Source organism: Echinops telfairi, unplaced genomic scaffold (assembly GCF_000313985.2).
Source record: "Echinops telfairi isolate 266 unplaced genomic scaffold, ASM31398v2 ScPeMD7_8;HRSCAF=38, whole genome shotgun sequence".
NCBI classification, from domain to species: Eukaryota; Metazoa; Chordata; class Mammalia; order Afrosoricida; family Tenrecidae; genus Echinops; species Echinops telfairi.
Window position 1 is genome coordinate 13533125 of NW_022103905.1, and position 19849 is coordinate 13552973.

A 19849-nucleotide genomic window follows, 5' to 3' on the forward strand; every position below is an offset into this window, starting at 1 on the left:
TAAATTGTTATTTTGTCATATCTTGCCCTGTCCGACGTCTCCCCTCACCCACTTTTCTGTTGTCCGTCCCCCAGGGAGGAGGTCACATATAGTTAGTTCCTTGAGGTCGCCACCTAGGTCATATCCTACATCTATCGTGTGTGTCTCTCTCTCTCTCTCTCTCTCTCTCTCTCTCTCTCTGCCCTCTCGCCCCTCTTCCCAACTCCATTTGCTGCTCCCTGCTTACATGAAGAGTAATGAATACCTGTGCACTTGGATTGTCATTTTAGAGGCAGAGAGGATTCCTTCACAGAGGTGCCCTTCATGCTTCAACAAGCAGCATCTGACTCTGACTGTCCTACGCCTGCGCTCACCGTGCTGACCCTCCACCACACGCGCATGCTTGAACCAAAAGGGGTCCTCGCACCCCTCTCCCCGCGAGTTAACCTGTGATGCAGTGAATTATGGCATGGTCTTTCAAGCCATTGTCTTTGTCACGCCTATCTAATGACTGGGTGAGACTCTAACATGGGGACTGGTCAGTTCGACCATCCCTCTGGACATAAAATGAACCATTTCAGAGCAGGGACTAGGGACCTCACTGCCGACAAGGAAGAGCCAGGAGTGGGGTGCATCTCCTGCACCTCAAGATCCCTGCAGGATACTGAGGGCTTCACAAAGCATGGCAGAGCAGCAAAGACAGCAGAGCCAAGAACCAAAATACGGAGACAGGGAGGTGGGGCCCTGGGCCACAGAGAGAATAAAGCCGAGTGCCTTTGCTGGGAGACATTTAATCCCAAGAGCACAACTGAGAGGCACTCCTGATTGGACAAACTGTATCCGAGAATTTCTGATCCGGAATTGTAACTTGTTAATTTATGCAACAAACTCTGTAACTGTGAGTACTGCAGGTAAGTTCAGTGTGGCTTTTGCAATGAACTTTCTAACCTAGCAGAGAAGCAAAGATTGCCCTGGGAGGAACGGTTGGTGTTAACATTGGCAAAGAAGGCTGGAGGGTGGAGGCCTGTCTGACTTCCGCCTCTTGAGAACTGTTTTTAGGCTGACCACTCTGCTTCTCTCTTCTATGGAGTCCTGCTGTCAGATGCTATCTCCATGCCAATACCAAATAAGGTTGCCTTTGAGATGGGAGCTCTCTGAAGTAGCCCGCGGGGGCCTTGACGTTTCATTCATGGGATTTCTGGTTTGTATTTTGGGGGGAGGGCGGGGGACGACTTAACAGTAGTCATCCTTGAAGCTATCCTTAGACAAGTTCTAAGAGACTGAGAAAATGGGACTGGACTGTTGAATGCAGGTCTTTACTCCTTTTCCCTTCTTATGGCTCCATCCGATACTAATGCACACTATCATATAACATTATACAAAGTAACTATTCGATATTCTCAAAAGCTAGACTGAATTTTGGGGGCTAATTTTTTTACTTCGGTACTTCCCCTTCATGTACTAATGGTTACAGCGGCAATATTTCCTCTAGATTTCTCCATCAGAAATACTTACCCATACTTCTCTGCAAGTTCTCTGGCTTCCTCTTCCTTGACTACCCTCTGGTCTTCCAAATCACTCTTATTTCCACATAATACTATATCAGGGTTTTCACAATATGCATGCATCTGTAGCTGGCCTATTAATTTAAGAAGATTCAAAACATGTATTATTGTTAAAGAGCAATGCGTGTCCTCATCGATGAAGAATATATGCAAAAGTGCTTTGAAAACTAATCGCACACACAGAGATGGCTAATCGATATGTCATCGTTTTCAGATACCAACATCTTATCTGTAAAACTGAATGGATGGGGCACGCAAAACTCCCATGATCCTCAAACACATACTCCACATCTTATTTGTGTCTTACCAAGCCCTCGGGTCCTTGTCAGCTCCCTCTCACATGTTCGTAGTATGCCCACAACACATACAAAAGCATACACACACACCACGCACAAATACACACAGTCCTGGTCTTTTCTCAAGAAATTTCAAGGAATTCCTAAAATTTCTTATGAACCTTAAACCTCTATTTCTCAGATCTTTTCTCACCAGGTTCAAAACAATGATCTTCCTATAAACTTACCTGTTTCTATCTGAAAAATTTCCCCCTTGTTTTGGTATTGTCCTAAGGTAGCTTCAATTCATTTAAAACAGATGATCCAAGATAAAATGAGGAGAGAAGGCCCAGGATAAATAGCAAATACTTCTGTCAGGAGAACCAACAGGAGTCAGGGGACCGTAATTCTCATTCCACAGCTTTTATTTCTTTTCACCTGACAATCTGCAATAGGCAAGTGGGGTTTTCTAATTTTGTAATTTCTAAAGCCAATGAAAATCAAACAAAAGAGCATCACTAAACAGTTTAATCTTTCCAAGGGAAAAAAGGCTTATTTCTTTTCTCCTCACACCCCATAATAAAACTAAAGCAGCTCAAATCTTCAAAAGAGATCTACTCCAAAGCATGTGGCCTAATTTATTTTTTATGACGGTTAAACAGAAAAATGTTGACATTTTAGTTCCTCAGTATAAAGTCGTGTTCGCAATATCTTATCAAGATTTGCAAGGTGATCCGGTGGTGTAGCTGGTACTAGCCACAGAACAAGGTGAGCCTAGCAGCATGTACTGGGCATTAACACGGGCCTGTTAGTTTTGTTTAGGATTGTGGGACATTCCTTTTCCCTCCTGGAGGTACTGGGCTTAACAAGGCTGTGGATAAAACCGTTTGCTGTTGAGCAATTCCAACTCCCAGTGACCTTGTAGGACAGAGTAGAACTTCCCCCATGGGCTTTTGAAAGTGGTAATCTTTACGCATCTTTCTCCCCTGAGCAACGGGTGGGCTTGAACTTCTGACCTTTTGGTTAGCGGTCAAACACCTGGTCATTGCACTACCAGGGCACCTTAGATTAAGGCTGCTTACTGCTGTCCAGTTGATGCTGATTCATAGCAGCCCTATAGTACACAGGAGAACTGCTCTTTGGAGTTTCTGAGACTTTATAGAAGCAGATAGCTTCATCTTCCGCTCGGAGCAACGGGTGGGTTCCAATCTCTTACCTGCCATTAGCTCAATGTGTAACCCCCTCTGGGGGAGTAAGTAACAGCAAAATATGTACTGTAAGAAAAGCTTTGCTTTTTCTTTCTTCTGAGCTGTTATAACGTTGATCCTACACCCCTAACTCTACCCACAATCTCCCTCCAGGGCATCCCTACCCTTCCTTCAAGACCTCACTTCCAGGTTCTCTCTCCTGTGGAACTTTCTGGTCCCTTAAGAGGTTCTGTGTTCTGGAAACAACCTTCCATCATCACCTTAGTTGTGATCATAAGCATAGACTCACGCTCCAGTGCAGCTGGGGTTCAACCCTAGCTCTGCCATTTACTGGTTATGTGACCCTGGGTGCACGCGTGTGTTGGGGGGGGGGGGCATTCTAAGCTCTTTGTATGTTTTCCCAGCTGTCAATATATGATAGAACCTACTTCGTAAGGTTAAATGAATTCAGTGCTTTTTACAGGTAAAGTCCATTTAAAGTAAGGTGACAAGATTTTAACATTGGTAAAGCGGGACATCATTGATAAAACTCATATCCTGGAAAAACAGCCACATGGCAGCCAAAAACCATATATTCTATCTTGTCGTGCATTCTTTCCAAAAATTGGGACTTTTTCAAAACGCCGCGGGACGCAGGAAAAATTGTTAAAAATTGGGACTGTCCCACCAAAAGCAGATCGTCTGGTCACCTTAATTTACAGACCACCAACTGCAGCATCAGAATGACTGGGAACTTGTTAGAAATGCAAATTCTCAGGTCCCAACCCAAACAGACTCAGAAATGCTGGTTTAGAGTCCAGCAATCTGGTTTAACAAGTTTCCCCAGGTGATTCTAATGCCCCCTAAACATTGGGTTGTTAACGGTAAGGTCAGATGAGGCTGCTTGCTCCCATCAAGACTTATAAAAACTCACAAACCTTCTACAGGGACACTGAGTCAGAATCAACATGACGGCAGTGGGAGTAAGCTCATATATTAAAGATGTAGAAACACTACGTAAGTATGACTGGTGACAACGATTAATAACGGATACTTGTGAGAAGTACCCAAGTACCACTTATGCCCAAACAGCAAACAAATCTGTCTTCTAAGAAGTACAGCCAGAATGCTCCTTAGAGGCAACGATGACGAGACCTCGTCTCCTGTACTTTGGGCATGTCGTCAGGAGAGACTAGTCCCTGGGAAGGACTTCGTGCTTGCTAAAGTAGAGGGGCAGCAAAAAAGAGGGAGACCCTCAACAAGATGGACTGACACCTAACCAAGGTGAGGCGGGCGGGCCCAGGGCAGGGTCGTGTTTCCTGCTGTTGTGCCCGGGCTGCTGTGAGTCTGACCAACCTGACGGCACCGAACCACAGGAGAAGGTGAGAGATACACGGTAATCCTTGTCTGGTCTATTTTCCTTTATCCTAGTTTTTCAATTGTGAACTACTTATTATTAAAAGTAAAATTTTTAAAGTAAATCAATGATTTAAATATTTGGGCAACTTTGTGCCTGTTTTCACATCTTTAAATGGTGATTATATGATGATAGGAAAAAAGGCATCTACATAAGTAAGTATGTATGCTGTCAAGCAATAGGCTCTAAGGATCCTAAGAAGAATTTTAAAAATCTAATCAACTAGAATTATCACACAAAGCCTCATAGGGAAAAAAAAATTTTGGGCCAGGTTTAAAAGAGGAAGTTATAATTACTTTTTAAAGAAAATAGTGGGGTGGACGTTGGAGGGTTTTCCAGACAAAGGAAATGATAAGAATAAAAAAATGCAGATGTAAAATCATGTAACCTATGGAGTTTTATCCCATTTCTGTGAGGCCACGGTGGAAAATTAGACATGTGAGATTTTAACGGTTCTGCAGAAAATATTCTGCCACTAGATGAAGACCGGCTGTGAGGGTGACTTGCTGACTCCTGCAGGCACCAGGGGCACAGGCAACACACACCACACACAGTGTGACCTCCTGAACGGAGCTGCGCCCCCCTTGGAGCTGTCACCCTGTCCTGGGAGGGTCTGAAGGACTCAGAGACAAGAGAAAGGGGCGGGAGGCGCAGCTCTGGAGAAGCCGAGGGAGGGTACACACTGCCCCCTTCACCCGGGGCCCATCAGAAAATAGCCAAGAAAAATTCTATCTCTAAAATGTTCAAATTGCTGAAAAATTGAAGAAAAATAAAAAAATACATAATCAACATTTTATTCCTAATTATTTTGATGTTACTATCTTTGACATTGATCATTATACTTTGATATTTTTTTAAATAAGGGGAGTGAGGTAAAGGAGTGGCCACTTTCAAGTAAAGATAAGAAATCTTGAATATGTTTCAAGTTTTTCGTCTCTATCTATGCAATATAGATTCTTTTACTCTGAGGGAAACAAAATACATACATACACAATTTACAGTTTTGCTCTTTACCTACAGAGTGCAAGATTTATCTAAAATATTTCAGTTTCAGTTTCCACCTAGGAAAAACAGGTGACTGGTTATTTTTACAATGCTAAGACTCTTTGAGGACCTCACTAGAGAGGTTTGGCTTGCAAAAGCCCCAGAACTTGTCTGATGATGCACAGAGGATGTTGTGCAAGGGCTGAGAATATGGGACTAGAAATAGCCACCACCATTAAGCTGTAAGAAAAATATTGAGATGTGAACTCAGCCAGTCATTTAGTCATTAAAAGAGCCCTTCCTCTCTTACGCTAGCCAAGCAGGTTGAGAAAAGCCATAAGAGGCCACCCACTCCCCTGAGAGCCAAAAGACGCTTCCACCAATGGCCTCGTGGCCTTGGGTCAGTTAACGACTGCTTGAAAGTTCAGCGTCTTCGTCCTGCAACGAGGATGCCCTCCTTGCTCTCATCTCCTCACACGGTGGTTGCAGAGATCAAACAACACAAAGAAAAATGATTTTCAAAACCGCAATGAGCTATATAAATAGCTTAATTAAAAACTCATTGTAAAATGAAGATTTTCTACTATCAAAAACCCAGCCAATTAATCACTCTTTCATAAGCCACGCAAAGCACCAAGCGATTTTCAAGAAGCGGGTATTTTTAACTGTGCTTTCATTTGAAAGATTTGGATGCTAAGAAATTAGCAATACAGACTTCTCTAATAGATTAGCAGGGGTCCTCAAACTATGGCCCACCCGGGCCACATTTGGCCTGCCGAGGACATTTAGCCTGCCCGCTGGGTGTTTTTGCCCCATTTTGTTTTTTTACTTCAAAATAAGATACGTGCAATGTGCATAGGAATTTGTTCATAGTTTGTTTTTTTTTACACTATATTCCGGCCCTCCAACGGGTCTGAGGGACAGTGAACTGGCCCCCTGTTTAAAAGTGTGAGGATCCCTGGATTAGGTGTTATATGAATACGGGCAGCCGGAGAAGGAAATGTACACTTGGAAGCTGTTATTGTATGTAGGGTCACTGTGGGTAGTAACAAAACTCAAAGGCAACCAATAACAAATATGTGACCAAGTGATAGGATTTTAAATGGCTATTAACCTGGTCGTGTAATGGTTACATGTGTGGCTGTGGTCTGCTTGATCAGCAGTTTGAAACCACCTGTGGCTCTGTGGTAGTTACATCATCTGTTGCCAATTTGAGACTTAAAAGTGAAGGGGTGGAGTTTAGCCTCTCAATGAGGTTTCAGCTTGATAACCTCATTTGGAGGTGCTAAGGAGATAAACAGCTCGCAGACAGCAGGACGCAGTACACTCCCTTCTAGGCATTCCTGTTGACAAGCCACATGGAGAGAGGTTGGTGGAGCCGGAGCCCTGGGGCTGAGGAGTCAAGTGGAAACCCATGCCAGCGCTGAGATGCTTCCACTGGACCCACAAGACGGTCCACCCACTGGCCTGTGATCTTCCTGCATTCGGTGTCATTGCATGTATTGCGTGAGTCTGAAGAAGAATTTATAGACTGGTAACGGACATATCGGATTTATGGACTTGACCTGGACCGGGCTGGGATGTTTTCTCAACATTCAATTGCTCTCGTATATAATGCTCTTTCTTATATACATTTGCTAGTCTACCCGGACTAACACAGGCTCCTGAGGAGAAAGCCTGGGCCTTCTACTCTCACAGTGTCTCAGAAACTCACAGGAGCAGTTCTACCTTACCCTACAGCAGTGGTTCTCAACCTTCCTAATGCCGCGACCCTTTAATACAGTTCCTTTTTTTTTTCACTTTAAAGATTGAGTCTTTAATGTTCTTTTTGATAATGAATGTAACACTATTCCTCCTGATTGTGTTATTCTTGCAATATTTAATCATATGATTTTCTGACCCAACATAAAATTATTTTCGTTGCTACTTCGTAACTATAATTTTGCTACTGTTATGAATTGGGTGACGCCTGTGAAAGGGTCATTCAACTCCCCAAAGGGGTCGCAACCCACAGGTTGAGAACCTCTGCCCTATAGGGTCACTATGAGTCAGTATTGACTCAGTGGCAGTGGGTTTGGTTTATTAAGCAATCACACAAGAAGAATCCTCCAAAGAGCCAAAATGAAGTAATGCAGTAAAGATGAAGTGATGTAGTAGCGCTAGTCACCAACCACGTGCACTAACCCAGTTGTCCACAGAAGGACGCTCCTCACCTGTACGCGGATGGTCAGAGCAGAGGGGAGGCCTGCAAGCACAGAAGAGACGGGCCAGGGAGGTAAGGCTACTAAGCTTTCACAAGGTCTCCATGACTGCGTCATTTTTAAGAGCCGCAGATAGTACAAGAATTAATGACACACAATAGGCATGCAGATATAAAGATGTAACCTATTTCGTCTTCGATTTCCTCATCGATAAAATGGGAGTAAAGACGTCCCCTCTGAGGAAAAGACTGAGTGAAACCTGGCGTGTGCCTGTTGATACACCCTAAGGGCATAGGAAGCACACCAAACAAATCCAAGTTAGTGCTGCTAGACCCAGCCGAGGATTTCACTAAGCATGTAGAACAGACCCAGAATTTAAGAGGGCTATTTATTGTGGGGAGTCGGGAGAGGGGAGAGGGAGGCAGAGAGAGGGGAAAAAATCATACTTACTTATCCAGTTTCTGACGTTGAGAAAACTTTGTTCATCTGTCAGATCAAAAAGCAGAAGAAATCCCATAGCATCTCTGAAGAATGCTGTTGTCAAGCTACGAAACCTAGGAACACAGAGAGCAGACTGGCCATCTGGGCTATGGTCCCACAAGAGAGAAGGCTACCAGCTATGTCCTCAACCTTTGACAAAAGTTTATCAATTAGCAATTAGATGATGGCATTTCAAAAGCTCGTAGTTAGAGTTATTCGTCACTTATCCAAGTTCATGTGTTAAGACCCCATGTGATTTGAGAACTCAGTCTGCTGGGCAGAGATGAGAATTAGCTCATGATGCCTTAGTCTCGGCCAAGAATTTACTGTTCCACTTGAAGTAAATTAGGCCCATGGCAGCAGCGGTGCTCGCGGTGAATGTGTTCCTTGTTTAGTGAAAACTAACTTCACATTACAATGTGTTCCGTGACCCTTTAATTTCAGTATCTACAGAAATAGTTTATCTTTGATAATCATCCTTGGGCTTTAAGGTTGGAATAATTTAAACTCAGCCCCTATGCTTCCTTGAAGTTTTCTTCTCAAAGCTTTATCTTGCTGTCTCCTGAATCTACCTGTCTGTTTCCTCTCTCTTGGCCTATTTGCAAAGCTTAGAACTGACATGTGTACTTGCCAGGGAAGAAAATTCTGGAATGATTTTGTCATCTAATAAGCTATGCTAGCTTTTCTCACTATTGTTTATGAAGCCAGTACTTATCTTTCAGAGTAAGGTGACCAGACATCCCGCTTTTTAACAATTTTTCCCACGATCCATGGCGTTTTTAAAAAGTCCCGATTTTTGGAAAGAATGCACAACAAGCTAGGGTATACGGTTTTCAGCTGCCATGTGGCTATTTCGCCAGGATATGAGTTTTATCAATGGTGTCCGCTTTACCAATGGTAAAATCGGGTCACCTTATTTTAGAGGCACATATCAGAATATTTACAAACTAAATAATGGAATTTCTGAAGTTTGCTCTGAAATAATCTTGGAGGTGAGATATGGTGAAGAATAGACATGAAATAAGAGTGACTTGGTAATTGTTTAAAATGATTAAAGGGTACATGAGTTCATTATACAGCTTCTCTATGATAGCATGTCCTTGATGCTTTCCGTAATAAAAAATGTATTCGTTGTGAAAGAAAACAAGCTCTAGCTAACGAAAAGCAATTTAACGTTCTGATCTCACATGCTTGATTTTGATCAAGCACCCTTTTGCCATAATACAAATTCAGTGCAACTGGATTTTCTTCAAGGTTTCACCTGGTGGGTGGAAAGGTGACATGTCACCTTGCAGCTTGTTCATGCTACTTGGATCAAGAAGAAAGCAAATGGAGGAAAGAGAGAAAAGTGTCCAAGTTAAAAAAAGTAAGAAATCTGTAAACCAAAGGTCCACTTTAAGAAAGATTCATTTTCCCTTTGACCTGGTTGGAAATAAAGCCCCCACTGTCATCGCAAACTGGTCACTTTCTTGTTAACTTGGCAGCCTCTCTCAACTAATTGGCTGGCATCCCGGCTGTCTTGCCCCTCTCCAGTAAGCACTCAGGTGAAGTTCACATACCTCTCCTGCCCTGCCGTGTCCCACAACTGCAGGTGGATTCGCTGACCTCTGCCGACAGCTCCATCCGGCCCATTGGCCCGGTACACCTAAAACAACATGGTGAAAGGGAGACCATCTGAGGCAGGTGAACGGGGCTCGCTTTTCTAAGTAACGGAACTCCTCTCAAAAGGTGTTTCTCTTTCTTCTAAAGAGAATTTCCTTTTCTTTTTTTTTTTGTTGAAAATATATATGTCACACAACTTTTTCCAATTCTATTTCTCATAGATGTACAACTGAATGACAACAATATTATTAATCATCCATGAAACCCTAACCTGAATTTCAGTATTCTATATACACTACATTCCATTCCTAGTAACCACAATTAAAATTTGGTACCTTTGGGAAAAAAAAAAAGAGAGAGAGAGAATTTCCTCTCAAATGCAGCCTTGCTTGTATTTTATTTCTAATAATTGCTAGTTGGCTTATCCTCAAAGTTTCATCAGTTCACTAGTTTCAGGAACTATGAGGAGGCTTCAGAGCATGGGTAGAAAAATGAGATTTAAAGAGAAGCCCGTTTGAAGCCCCTCCCTTGCCTCTCTCTGACTGCTCCCACTGCATCATGAACAAGCGCTCTTCAAACAGCACTCACTGTGGGAGCACTTCCAGAGGGGCAGGATAAGGACCTCCAGAAACAGAGGTCTCCAGAAGTCAATGAAAACACTGGCAAGGATTGCCAATATCTAAGTTTTAAGATCTCTGCAAATTCACAAAGACATTCAACACTCCAAGGAGCACTTACTCAAGAAAAACAACAAAATACAATAAGCTTGGCAGCGTTTTGAGGTCCCAAGTGGTGAAAACGCTTGTGCTCACGTGCTAGCCTAACTAGAGGCCGTCAGTTTGGCCCCACACAGAGGTACCATGATATGAAAAGGCCGACGATCTGCTTTCTGCTAAGACGACAGACGGGGACATCTGTACAAAGGCCTGATTGGTGGCAGATGAGGGGTGGGGGTGGTAATGGTTTTGCTACGACGACAATGTACCTGCTCACAGCGATTTGACAACACAGAGGAAGTGAAAAGAAAAACGAGAGAGGTACTGCCAGCCATCCAACAGATGAGTTTGGAAAATGTTTCCAAGAATGGAATCGCAGATTTGACAAAACTATTAAGTGTAATGGAGAGTACTTTGAAGGTGATAAGGTTGTTTTGTTTAAAAAAACAAACAAACAAACATAACTTTGAAAAAAAATTCCATTTTGGTTTTTTGGGGGGTACCCCTCCAAAGGGTATCTGCTTTTGCATGTCCCTCACCAACCCCCACCATCATTCCATCACCTGCAGGGGGCAGTATCACCCACTTTGAGAGCCTGTAGTTCTACTCTAACACAAGAGGTCGCCATAAGTCATAATGGACCCTACAGAAACTAACAACAGGACTAGTCCTCTCCCTAGCTCCATTCCAAACTGAAAACTCACAGCCATTGAGTCAATGCCCACTCGTAGTGACCTTAGAGGGTAGAAGAGAACGGCTCCTGTGGGTTTCTAAGACTAACTCTTCACAGGGTTAGACAGCCTCATATTTTCCCCACAAAATGGCTGGTGGTTTCAAACTGCTAACCTTGTGGATAGCAGCCCAATGCCTAACTCACTATCCATCAGGGCTCCTCCTAGGTCCCCAGTAGCCTGGAAATCCATTAGACTACCAGTCACTGTAGGCATGGAAGTGGAATGGGTTTGGAGCTCCCCACAAGTCCTGTGCCGGAGCACTGTCACTACTGGACCTGTCTAGAAGTCCCTTGTCTTGATTCAGAGTTCCCTCAATGAGAACAACCCTAACCCTAAGAAGGACATTCGTTGAAAATAATCAGCAGCAACTACTTAACACTACAGCTCATCTGAGGGAGCAGTGCCAGTTGAGTCTGACAAAAGGCTCACCCCAAAACTTGACAATCAAAAAGTGGGAAATGAGGTGCCAAAGACTTGGAAACTCCCCAAAATATTCTTGGAAACCAAGAAAATCATGCATATATATGCAAGACTGTCAGATCTCTCACTTCCCATTGATCTTGAAGGCTCTTCCTCAGGAAGCGAATGCTAAGGCAGTTATAAATTTCAACTGCCTGGAGCACAGAGCCCAAGCCTAAATGTCTTCCCAAACACAGAATTAACACCGATTCTTTCCAACTGCTTCCAAGATAAAGAAAAAGGAACAAACTTCACAAGAAGTCACAGGAAAAATTTGAAGCAAACAAACAGAAAAAACCCATACACTCATAGCCCTTCGGAGAAGTGTACAGTCCACTGCCATTGAGTGGATTCTGACTCAAAGTGACCCTTTAGCGGTTTTCTGAGGCTCTACATTTTTGCAGGAGCAGAGAGCCTCATCCTTCTTCTTGCAAAGCGGCTAGCTAGGTTTGAACTCTGACCTTGCAGTTAATAATCCAATGCTTATCCAACAATGCCACCAGAGCTTCCCTTCAGCAAACAGAAAAGATTGTACCCCATGACCAAGACGAATTTATAACAGAAATGGCAAGGTTGGTTTAGCATTAAAAAATCAACAATATATTAAACTTAGTATTGCAGAGTCAAGTCCAATTCATTTTGACCTGATAAAGTTTCCATGGTCAAGCCTCTTCTTTTTCACATATAGTGGCTGGTGGGTTTGAACCACTGATCTTGCACTTAGCAACCAAATAAGTAACCGATTATACTACCAGGACTCCTGTAATATACCATGTCCATATAATAAAGAACTAATGGTCATCTCAATTGATACAGAAAAAATAGTATTTGATAAAAATCTAACCACCTATGATATAAAATCACTCAATAAACTAGGACTACAGGGAAATTCCACAATCTGACTTCTACCCAAAACTTCACATCTAATCTATATCCTTTAAAAATATTTTTCTATAATCTTTCATTTTTATTTTTCCATAAACTTAACATTTTTAACAGTTTCATTGGCATATAAGTCACATTAAGAAGAGTTGTCCACTCATCACCACAATCAACTTAAAAACACTTTCTTCTTTCTTGTACTCATTGCTATTAGCTCCCACTACCCCCAAGACACCATTAATCCAGTTACTGTCTCTATAGATTTACCTCAACTGGACTTCATATCCAGAAAAACCTACCAAAAAAAACCCACAATAGTAACAAAGTAAAATGAAAAAACCCTTAGCCAAAATATTGAACACTAGAACAAATTTAAAATGAGTCAAAAGGAGATCAAATAGTGACATATGAAAACCTAACTGTATCTGCAATAATCTACTTTCCAGATGATGTTTCTGTGAAAATGTACAGCCTTGGAAGAAATGCTATGGAGGAGGTCAACACTGCTTACAGTCACTCACCAGGCGCTGGAACCCACCCAATGGGTGCAGGTAGGGTTACCTCCTCTAAGGTTTTGTTCTTGCACTGCCAGAACATTGTATAGAAACTCAGACCCACATTGTGCTACAGCACCCATATCTTCAGTGATCTCTTTATGAGGTTGAACATCAAGTAGGGCCTGTCATAAGAACTAATTGTTTTTAGACTGGGGCTAGAATTAAGTGCCCCAAATTCACTCGTATATCGACAGTTTATGTTATTTTCTGGTGTTTTTTTGTTTGTTGTTGTTGTTTTTTATCTTAGCCAATCTAATGAAAGTGAAATGATACTTCCCTGTGAATTTGATTTGCACCTCTCTGATGACTGATGACTAAACATTGGGCTCCTAACTACAAGATCAGTGGTCCAAACGTACAGCTCTTCAGCAGGAGGAAGATGTGACTGCCTGCTCCCATCAAAACAGACTTCCTCAGACATTCTGTCTGTGAGTTGCAGTCAACTCAATGGCAGTGGAGTTGCTTTGGCTTGGGATGGTTAATGATGCTGAGCATCCTTTCATGTGTTTGGTGGCCATCTAAATGTTCTCCCTGGTGAAATATCTAGTATCCAAGGTCTTTGTCCATTTTATAATTGGGTTATATGTCTTTTCATTGTTAAATTAGGGAAGTGATACGTGTGTGTGTTATTAGATTTTTCGGATACTGGGTTTCTGAAGATATTCTCAGACTGACCATAATATATCATGTATAATAAGTACCATGACATTTTAGATTATAACTTTTGTCCTCCTAATTCCTAAAACGCAAGCCAAATAGACAGGCAAATATTGGCACAGGTATTAAAATTTTAAATAGAAGGATACAGAACTTACCACTCTTTTCTCCCTGAAATCAATGCCCACTGTTGTGATAAACTTGGAGTTAAATTTTCCATCCGTGTATTGGTAAAGTACACTAGTTTTCCCTACTCCAGAGTCTCCCAGAGCTAAAAACTTGATGAGGTAATCGTAGTCTCCATCAGACATAATGACGGGCTCAGTGGTTCACCTGCAAAACATAAACCAATGTGTATTTATTAACAAGCCATGGTTAGAGTTCTCTATGAATACATTCAATCAACAGACATTTCTATGTAACTACCTATGAGTTCTGTGAAGAGAGAATTAATTGTTGTCCATTGTCTCAGAAGACCTAATAATTGGCTAAGTGACATAGAACTAAAATCATTCACTCTCATTTTAATCCAGCTCTAAATGCTGTTAAGACAAAATTCCAAGTGACAATAATCAACAAAGCGATAACCGTCTCTAAGCTTTATTTACAGGCAACAGAGAACAAAAACTAATAGAAAAGTTAATATAATGAGGTAAATCATAATTCTTAAAGTACAAGTCGTTTCAACTTTTCCTGCTTCAAAGTCTCCTGCCACTGGAGCCCTGACTGGTTTTTTACATGATCCAGTCAGTTCTTTTTATCCAACTGATTGTCACATGTTTTTGTAACTCCTTTGTACATTGTTATTAATATATCCATATATATTAAATTAGATTTTAAATTATATATTCAAATTAGCTTATCACTCCTCATCCGGAACTACACTCCAGATTTAACAGTCGATGTGAAACCCTACTTTCTGGGAGTCAGGGTTCACTCGCGCTGCCGTGCCGTTTTAACAAGAAAGGCTGGGAGCTCGTCTCTTTTATACTAAGACAAAATTCCACCTCAAGAAACAAACAAAACTTGTTTTTATCAGCAATTCATAACCATGGTTATTTATTTATCTGCTCCTTTGCTGCCAGCACATTTCATGATTTGTTTTCATCCTTTAAATAGATTCAAACCTAAAATATTAATCCAACTGGAAAAGTAGACTGTCTCCAAAGAAGGCTTATTTCTTTTTATCCTCCCATCTTGAACATCAATAAAACCTTCCGAATACCAGGGGAGTAACCAGCTATTCCCTTCTGCTGACGCCTCTACCTGTCGGCGCAGACAAACACCCAGCCCTCCACACCAGCCATCTGCTCCCTGCCGGGTTTTCTTCTGTGTGCTCCTCTCTCCCAGCCCCCCTCAAACGCTTGCTGCAATGCTCAATGGCTCCTATTTGGACAGCTTCCTTTTTTAAAAAATCGAAGCTCAGGCCAAAAATAATCCATTTACAGGTTTTTCAAGGTTACTCCTCGGCTCCATCCTCAACATGGTGACTTACCTTCTGTCCTCGAACTCTGAATGCTGAGCCCTGCAAGCTGCTGCACCTACTTCTCCAGAACGCCTCCCGGCAGACCTGGGACTCACACCCCCGGATACGGCTGGTCAGTCTGTAAGGGCAGAGCCTCTACAAACATTCCTAGTTCTATTTGCCCACTATAAAGACTGCCACTCTACAGACGGTGCCTCTCTAGGTAAAGCTCCTGTGTGCACAGGCACACATGGCCAGTCTTCATGGGTTGGTTATGGTCAAAATCCTCTCCAGAAGACGGCAGCGTGGGTATAAACAAACATTCAAGTATATCGTCGTCTCATAGAATATCATTCGGCCTCAACGTATTCACAATGAAAGAAGAGACTTGAAAGAAGGGTTGGAAACAGTTCATTGCTTTGAGGGGGTTCCCCTCAAATGACCAAGTGAGGAAGCAGGACACAGTTCTGTGATGGAAATTTAACAAGAAGGCACGGTGACAACCTTCCTTTTCTTCTTGACTTTTATTTGAAAAAGGTGTCATTTCTATCACTGTGCTTTTATGCCATTTAAGCTACAAGAGGAAACGATGTCAGGAATGGCATCAAGTACTTGAGATGGCGCGAAACCCACTTGAGTAGAATTCAAAGATGTAGGTGAAACTGCCTCTTGTTATACCGACCTTTCAATGTGGTGAGCTTTCACGGGAGAAGAATCACCCATTTCAGTTTACAAATGATATTCGTGTGTTTGCTTGCTGTACCCAATAGTAAGAATTCATAACAGTTTGCTCCCAAACCAAGTCCTCATAAAAGAAGTGTTAACAAACCACATACCACAAACTGAAGTTGGAAATACCACCATCAAGGTTAACCATCATTTGTACTCTTTTCCTGGTCTGAAAATAAACGCCCGCTATCTTTCACTCTCTGGATTAGACCGATCCCATTAGTCTCCTATCCGTAGTCCAATATCCTTTATTTTGCCCCTGCTTCTTGCCGATTATGTGGTTTTTGACAAATGTGTTCTGGTCTTAAAAGTGACCAGTGGCATTACATGGTGGAACAAGTTAGCACATGATCTCTGAAGTAAAGTAAGAGACAAGTTTGATTCCCAAGTCACCCACATGCCTGGTACGGCATGTCTCTGAGCCTGAAGTTTCCAGGTGTCCATCTTTAAGAAGAGATTGACACCCCGCTGCCTCACCCAGGTGTTCCAGGGGTTGAATGAGGTAAAGGGACAGCACAAAACTTGGCAAATACTGGGCACTGTAAAGGTTACCTCACTTCATTCTCCCAGTTCTGGACAGATCAGACTGGTTATGAACCTCAAACAATTTCTGAAACTCAAAACATATCTTTGTAGCACAGAAGATTGCTGAGGTTCCAACAAGTTTTCTGAGTCCTCAAAGATAATATTGAAATGAAATCTGATCTTTTGTGGCTGGTTCAAACCATTCCCCATCCATTTAAAATCGATGGATACACCTAGTCCAAAGAGTCCTGCCCAACTTAAGAATCATTTTGAACCAGTAGAGAACACGCACTCCATTCTAACCAGCACACTTGTGTTCAAAAGAATCTGACAGAACCACGTTGGCCCTGACCAGTTAAATTCACTGACTGGGGCGTAGCGGACTCTACAGGACAGAGTAGAACTGCCCCTGTGGATTCTTAGATTGTAACTCATGACGGGAGTAGAAAGCCATGTCTTTCTCCCAACAAGTGGTTGGTGTTTTCAAACTGCTGGCCTTGCAGTTAGCAACCCATTGGGTAACCAGTATACCACATGCTCTAAATTTATCACAGCCCTCCCAACTTCTTCAGTCATCCATATGGTAGATTTCCCTGGGTTAGAGTAGTATAACTGATACAAAGGTATCTGAAGCAATCATTTCAGTTGATTTCAATTGATTCATTCAAAGCTGTTGAAGACCAGGAAGATAATCTGACAATCAGAAGTGATTGTTTGGGGTTCTAACTTTGCTCCAAAACTTGAGTTTAAGTTAAATAGACTTAAATTTTCACTTATCAATTACCTCAACTGTGGATAGTCTGTACCCAAAAGTTTATCACCCAACCCCACTGCTGTTGAATCGAATTCGGCTTCACGGCAACCCCACAGAACAGAATAGAGCCACCCCATAATTCCCAGGGTGATAGTCCTTACAGAAGCAGACTGCCACGTCTTCCTCCCAGGGAGCGGCTGCTGGGCTCATACCACCAACCCTTCTGTTTGTAGGGGAAAGTGTCATTTAATTCTACATGTGAATTTTAAGTTTGTTGTTTTGGAGCAAAGTTAGGAGCACCCAATGGTCACGGGAAGGGCTCTTAATGGTCGTTACATCTTTCTTGTTTTAAATGGCTTTGCGCTTGTAAGGTTAAGGACAGTAAACAGGCTTGGAGAAAGCAGTAGTAGCAAAGGAGAATATGGGTTGCTGTTGTTTCTAATTGGCAAAGGTATGTGAGAACTCACTTTCCATTTGATCTCAAGGATATGGAAACAACAATGTGAACTACGATCCCCAAACAAACAACAACTGGGGAAAACGTTTAGCAAATTTGGAGGTGTGTAGTCGTTGGTGTCACCGAATTGGTTCTCTTGGCAGCCCGAGTCCAGAGAAGCCTCTCTTTGCAGGGTTTTCAGGGCTGTGGCTTTTCAGAAGCAGGTCACCGGACCTTTCTTCCAAGATGTCTTTGGCGGAGGTAGTGTGTCCAAACTGCCAGCCTTTTAAAGAGTAGGCGAGGGGTTATTGTATCTGTTTGTGCCACCGAGAGGCTCTTAAGTTTGTACAGCATTTGTCCCAAACTGGCCATACTGACTGGCCTGGTCTGAAGAGAGACCAGAATCCTAATGAGTAAGGAGTCTTGCTGGCAGAGTGGTTACCCAACGGGCTGCTAACTGGAAGGTCAGCAGTTGGAACCACCAGCGGCTGCACAGGAGAAAGACGGGGCTTTCTACTCCTGTAAAGAGTCCCAGTCGAGGGAACTCACAAGGACAGTTCCTTCCTAGCCTATCGCGTCACTGTGTGCCGTTGTCAACTTGGTGGCAGGGAGAGTCTGGGTCGATGGAAGCTACAAGAAAACAAAAGATTTGGGAAGCAAGCTGCTCCTCAGTGTGGCAACAGAGACTAGCATTTGGGTAAGGTCCTAATCAGACTCATCTGAGCCTGCAGCCCAGTTCAGTAGAGCCAGGAATTAAAGGAACCAGATATTAAAACTAGCTCATAGCAGACTACAGCACCAAACCCACCCAACAGTTCAGAACTCATAGGCAAATTGTTTACCAATAGGTAAAAAAAAAAAAACTTATCTAATGTTAACTCTCACTAATGATAGAGCCAGAGCTAGCTTCGCATTTTAAGATATTTTTCCTTTCTTTGTCACTCAAGTCCTCAGTGTTGCTTCTGGGGACTGTTCTCTAGAAGCAAACGATTTCATTCCCCTAGTATAGAACGTAAAGGACGCATTTGAAATGTGGTGCCAGGGAAGACTGTTGAAAGTACCACGGACTGCTAAAAGGATAAACAAGTTGGTCTTGGAAGAAGTACAGCCAGAGTGCTCCTTAGAAGCAAGGATGGAAACACTTCGTTTTTCATACTTTGGACAGGTTGTCAAGAGAGATCAATCCCTGGAGAAGGACATCACGAGGAAGGGCCTCAACGAGATGGATTGGCACAGCGCTCCAGCACAGGAACAAGGGTGAGGATGGTGCAGGGCCAAGGTGTGCATCAGGCCACTATGGGTCAGGGCTGACATGATGGCAATTAACAATACTTATAGAACTCAAAGAAGAGACTTGTATGTTGCCATTTTAAAGCAGGAGAAGAAATAAAAGTGAGGGCACACAGGGCCAGAATTTGGCATTTGGGGCACCCAGTCAACATGTTGTATAAACCATTTCCTGAAAGTTTAGTATACTTTCGTACACTCAATGGTCCCCTATCGGACTCCTCTTGCTAGATAATGAGTCAGAAGCCTGAGACAGACACCCCCAGGTGGAGTACTTTGCACGCATTAGGGCAAAGGGCCTCTTCTCAGCCCTAGAAGCACACACAGAAGGATCCCAGTGCTGCTCTGTGACAGGTCGCAGAATCCACAATATGGTAATGACTGATTGGGCCTTAGTTTGTCCAGTCATCTGCGAGCATGGGCTCAGTTCCAACACACTGTTGGAAGACAGAAAAGAGTGAAGGAAAAGCACATAGGCTCCGGAAGGAAAGCATCTAGATTTGAATCCAGTCATGAAACTTAGGAAAATGGATTTTACCTCTTCTGCCATGGACTGCTCACCTGTAAGATGGAAATAATGTTCTACTTTATTAATCCTAAAGGGTATACTTAAAGTTCAAATTTTTTTTCCTGCTTTAACTTTTATTTTAAGCTTTATTTACTCCCAAGCCATATGTTTTCGCTTCTTCAGTTTCTTCTGGGAGATCTTTTCCTTCTGCACAACCTTCTCTTCTGATTTAGGGACAACTTGTTCCTTTTCATTAAGGCTCAGTTCTGTGTGGTAGGGGAGCTCATGGATGAGGTGATGTGACCAGCAGCTCTGTCACTCTGGCGGTGCACCTTAGGGGCTTCGTTCACATGGATGTGCTCAAAGACCAGAGAATCCACATCTAAATCCTTAAGTTCGGGCTCGCTGCTGCATTTTTAAGCATGCGCAGCAGAAATTCAGCACTGTCAC

The 19849-nt window shown here is 42.7% G+C and overlaps 1 protein-coding gene across 2 annotated transcripts in view; it reads right to left on the reverse strand.

Moving 5' to 3' along the window:
- RAB27A (RAB27A, member RAS oncogene family) overlaps positions 1–19849 on the reverse strand; it is a 90178-nt gene that overhangs the window by 9409 nt on the left and 60920 nt on the right. For both annotated transcript variants that reach the window (XM_004709438.2, XM_045286513.1), the window contains exons 3-6: positions 13854–14028; positions 9648–9733; positions 8059–8162; positions 1495–1618 (exon numbers count right to left, since the gene is read on the reverse strand). In XM_004709438.2, the coding sequence (XP_004709495.1) occupies positions 1495–1618; positions 8059–8162; positions 9648–9733; positions 13854–14006 (467 nt within the window). In that variant the 5' untranslated portion in view covers positions 14007–14028. The remainder of the gene's footprint in view (positions 1–1494; positions 1619–8058; positions 8163–9647; positions 9734–13853; positions 14029–19849) is intronic.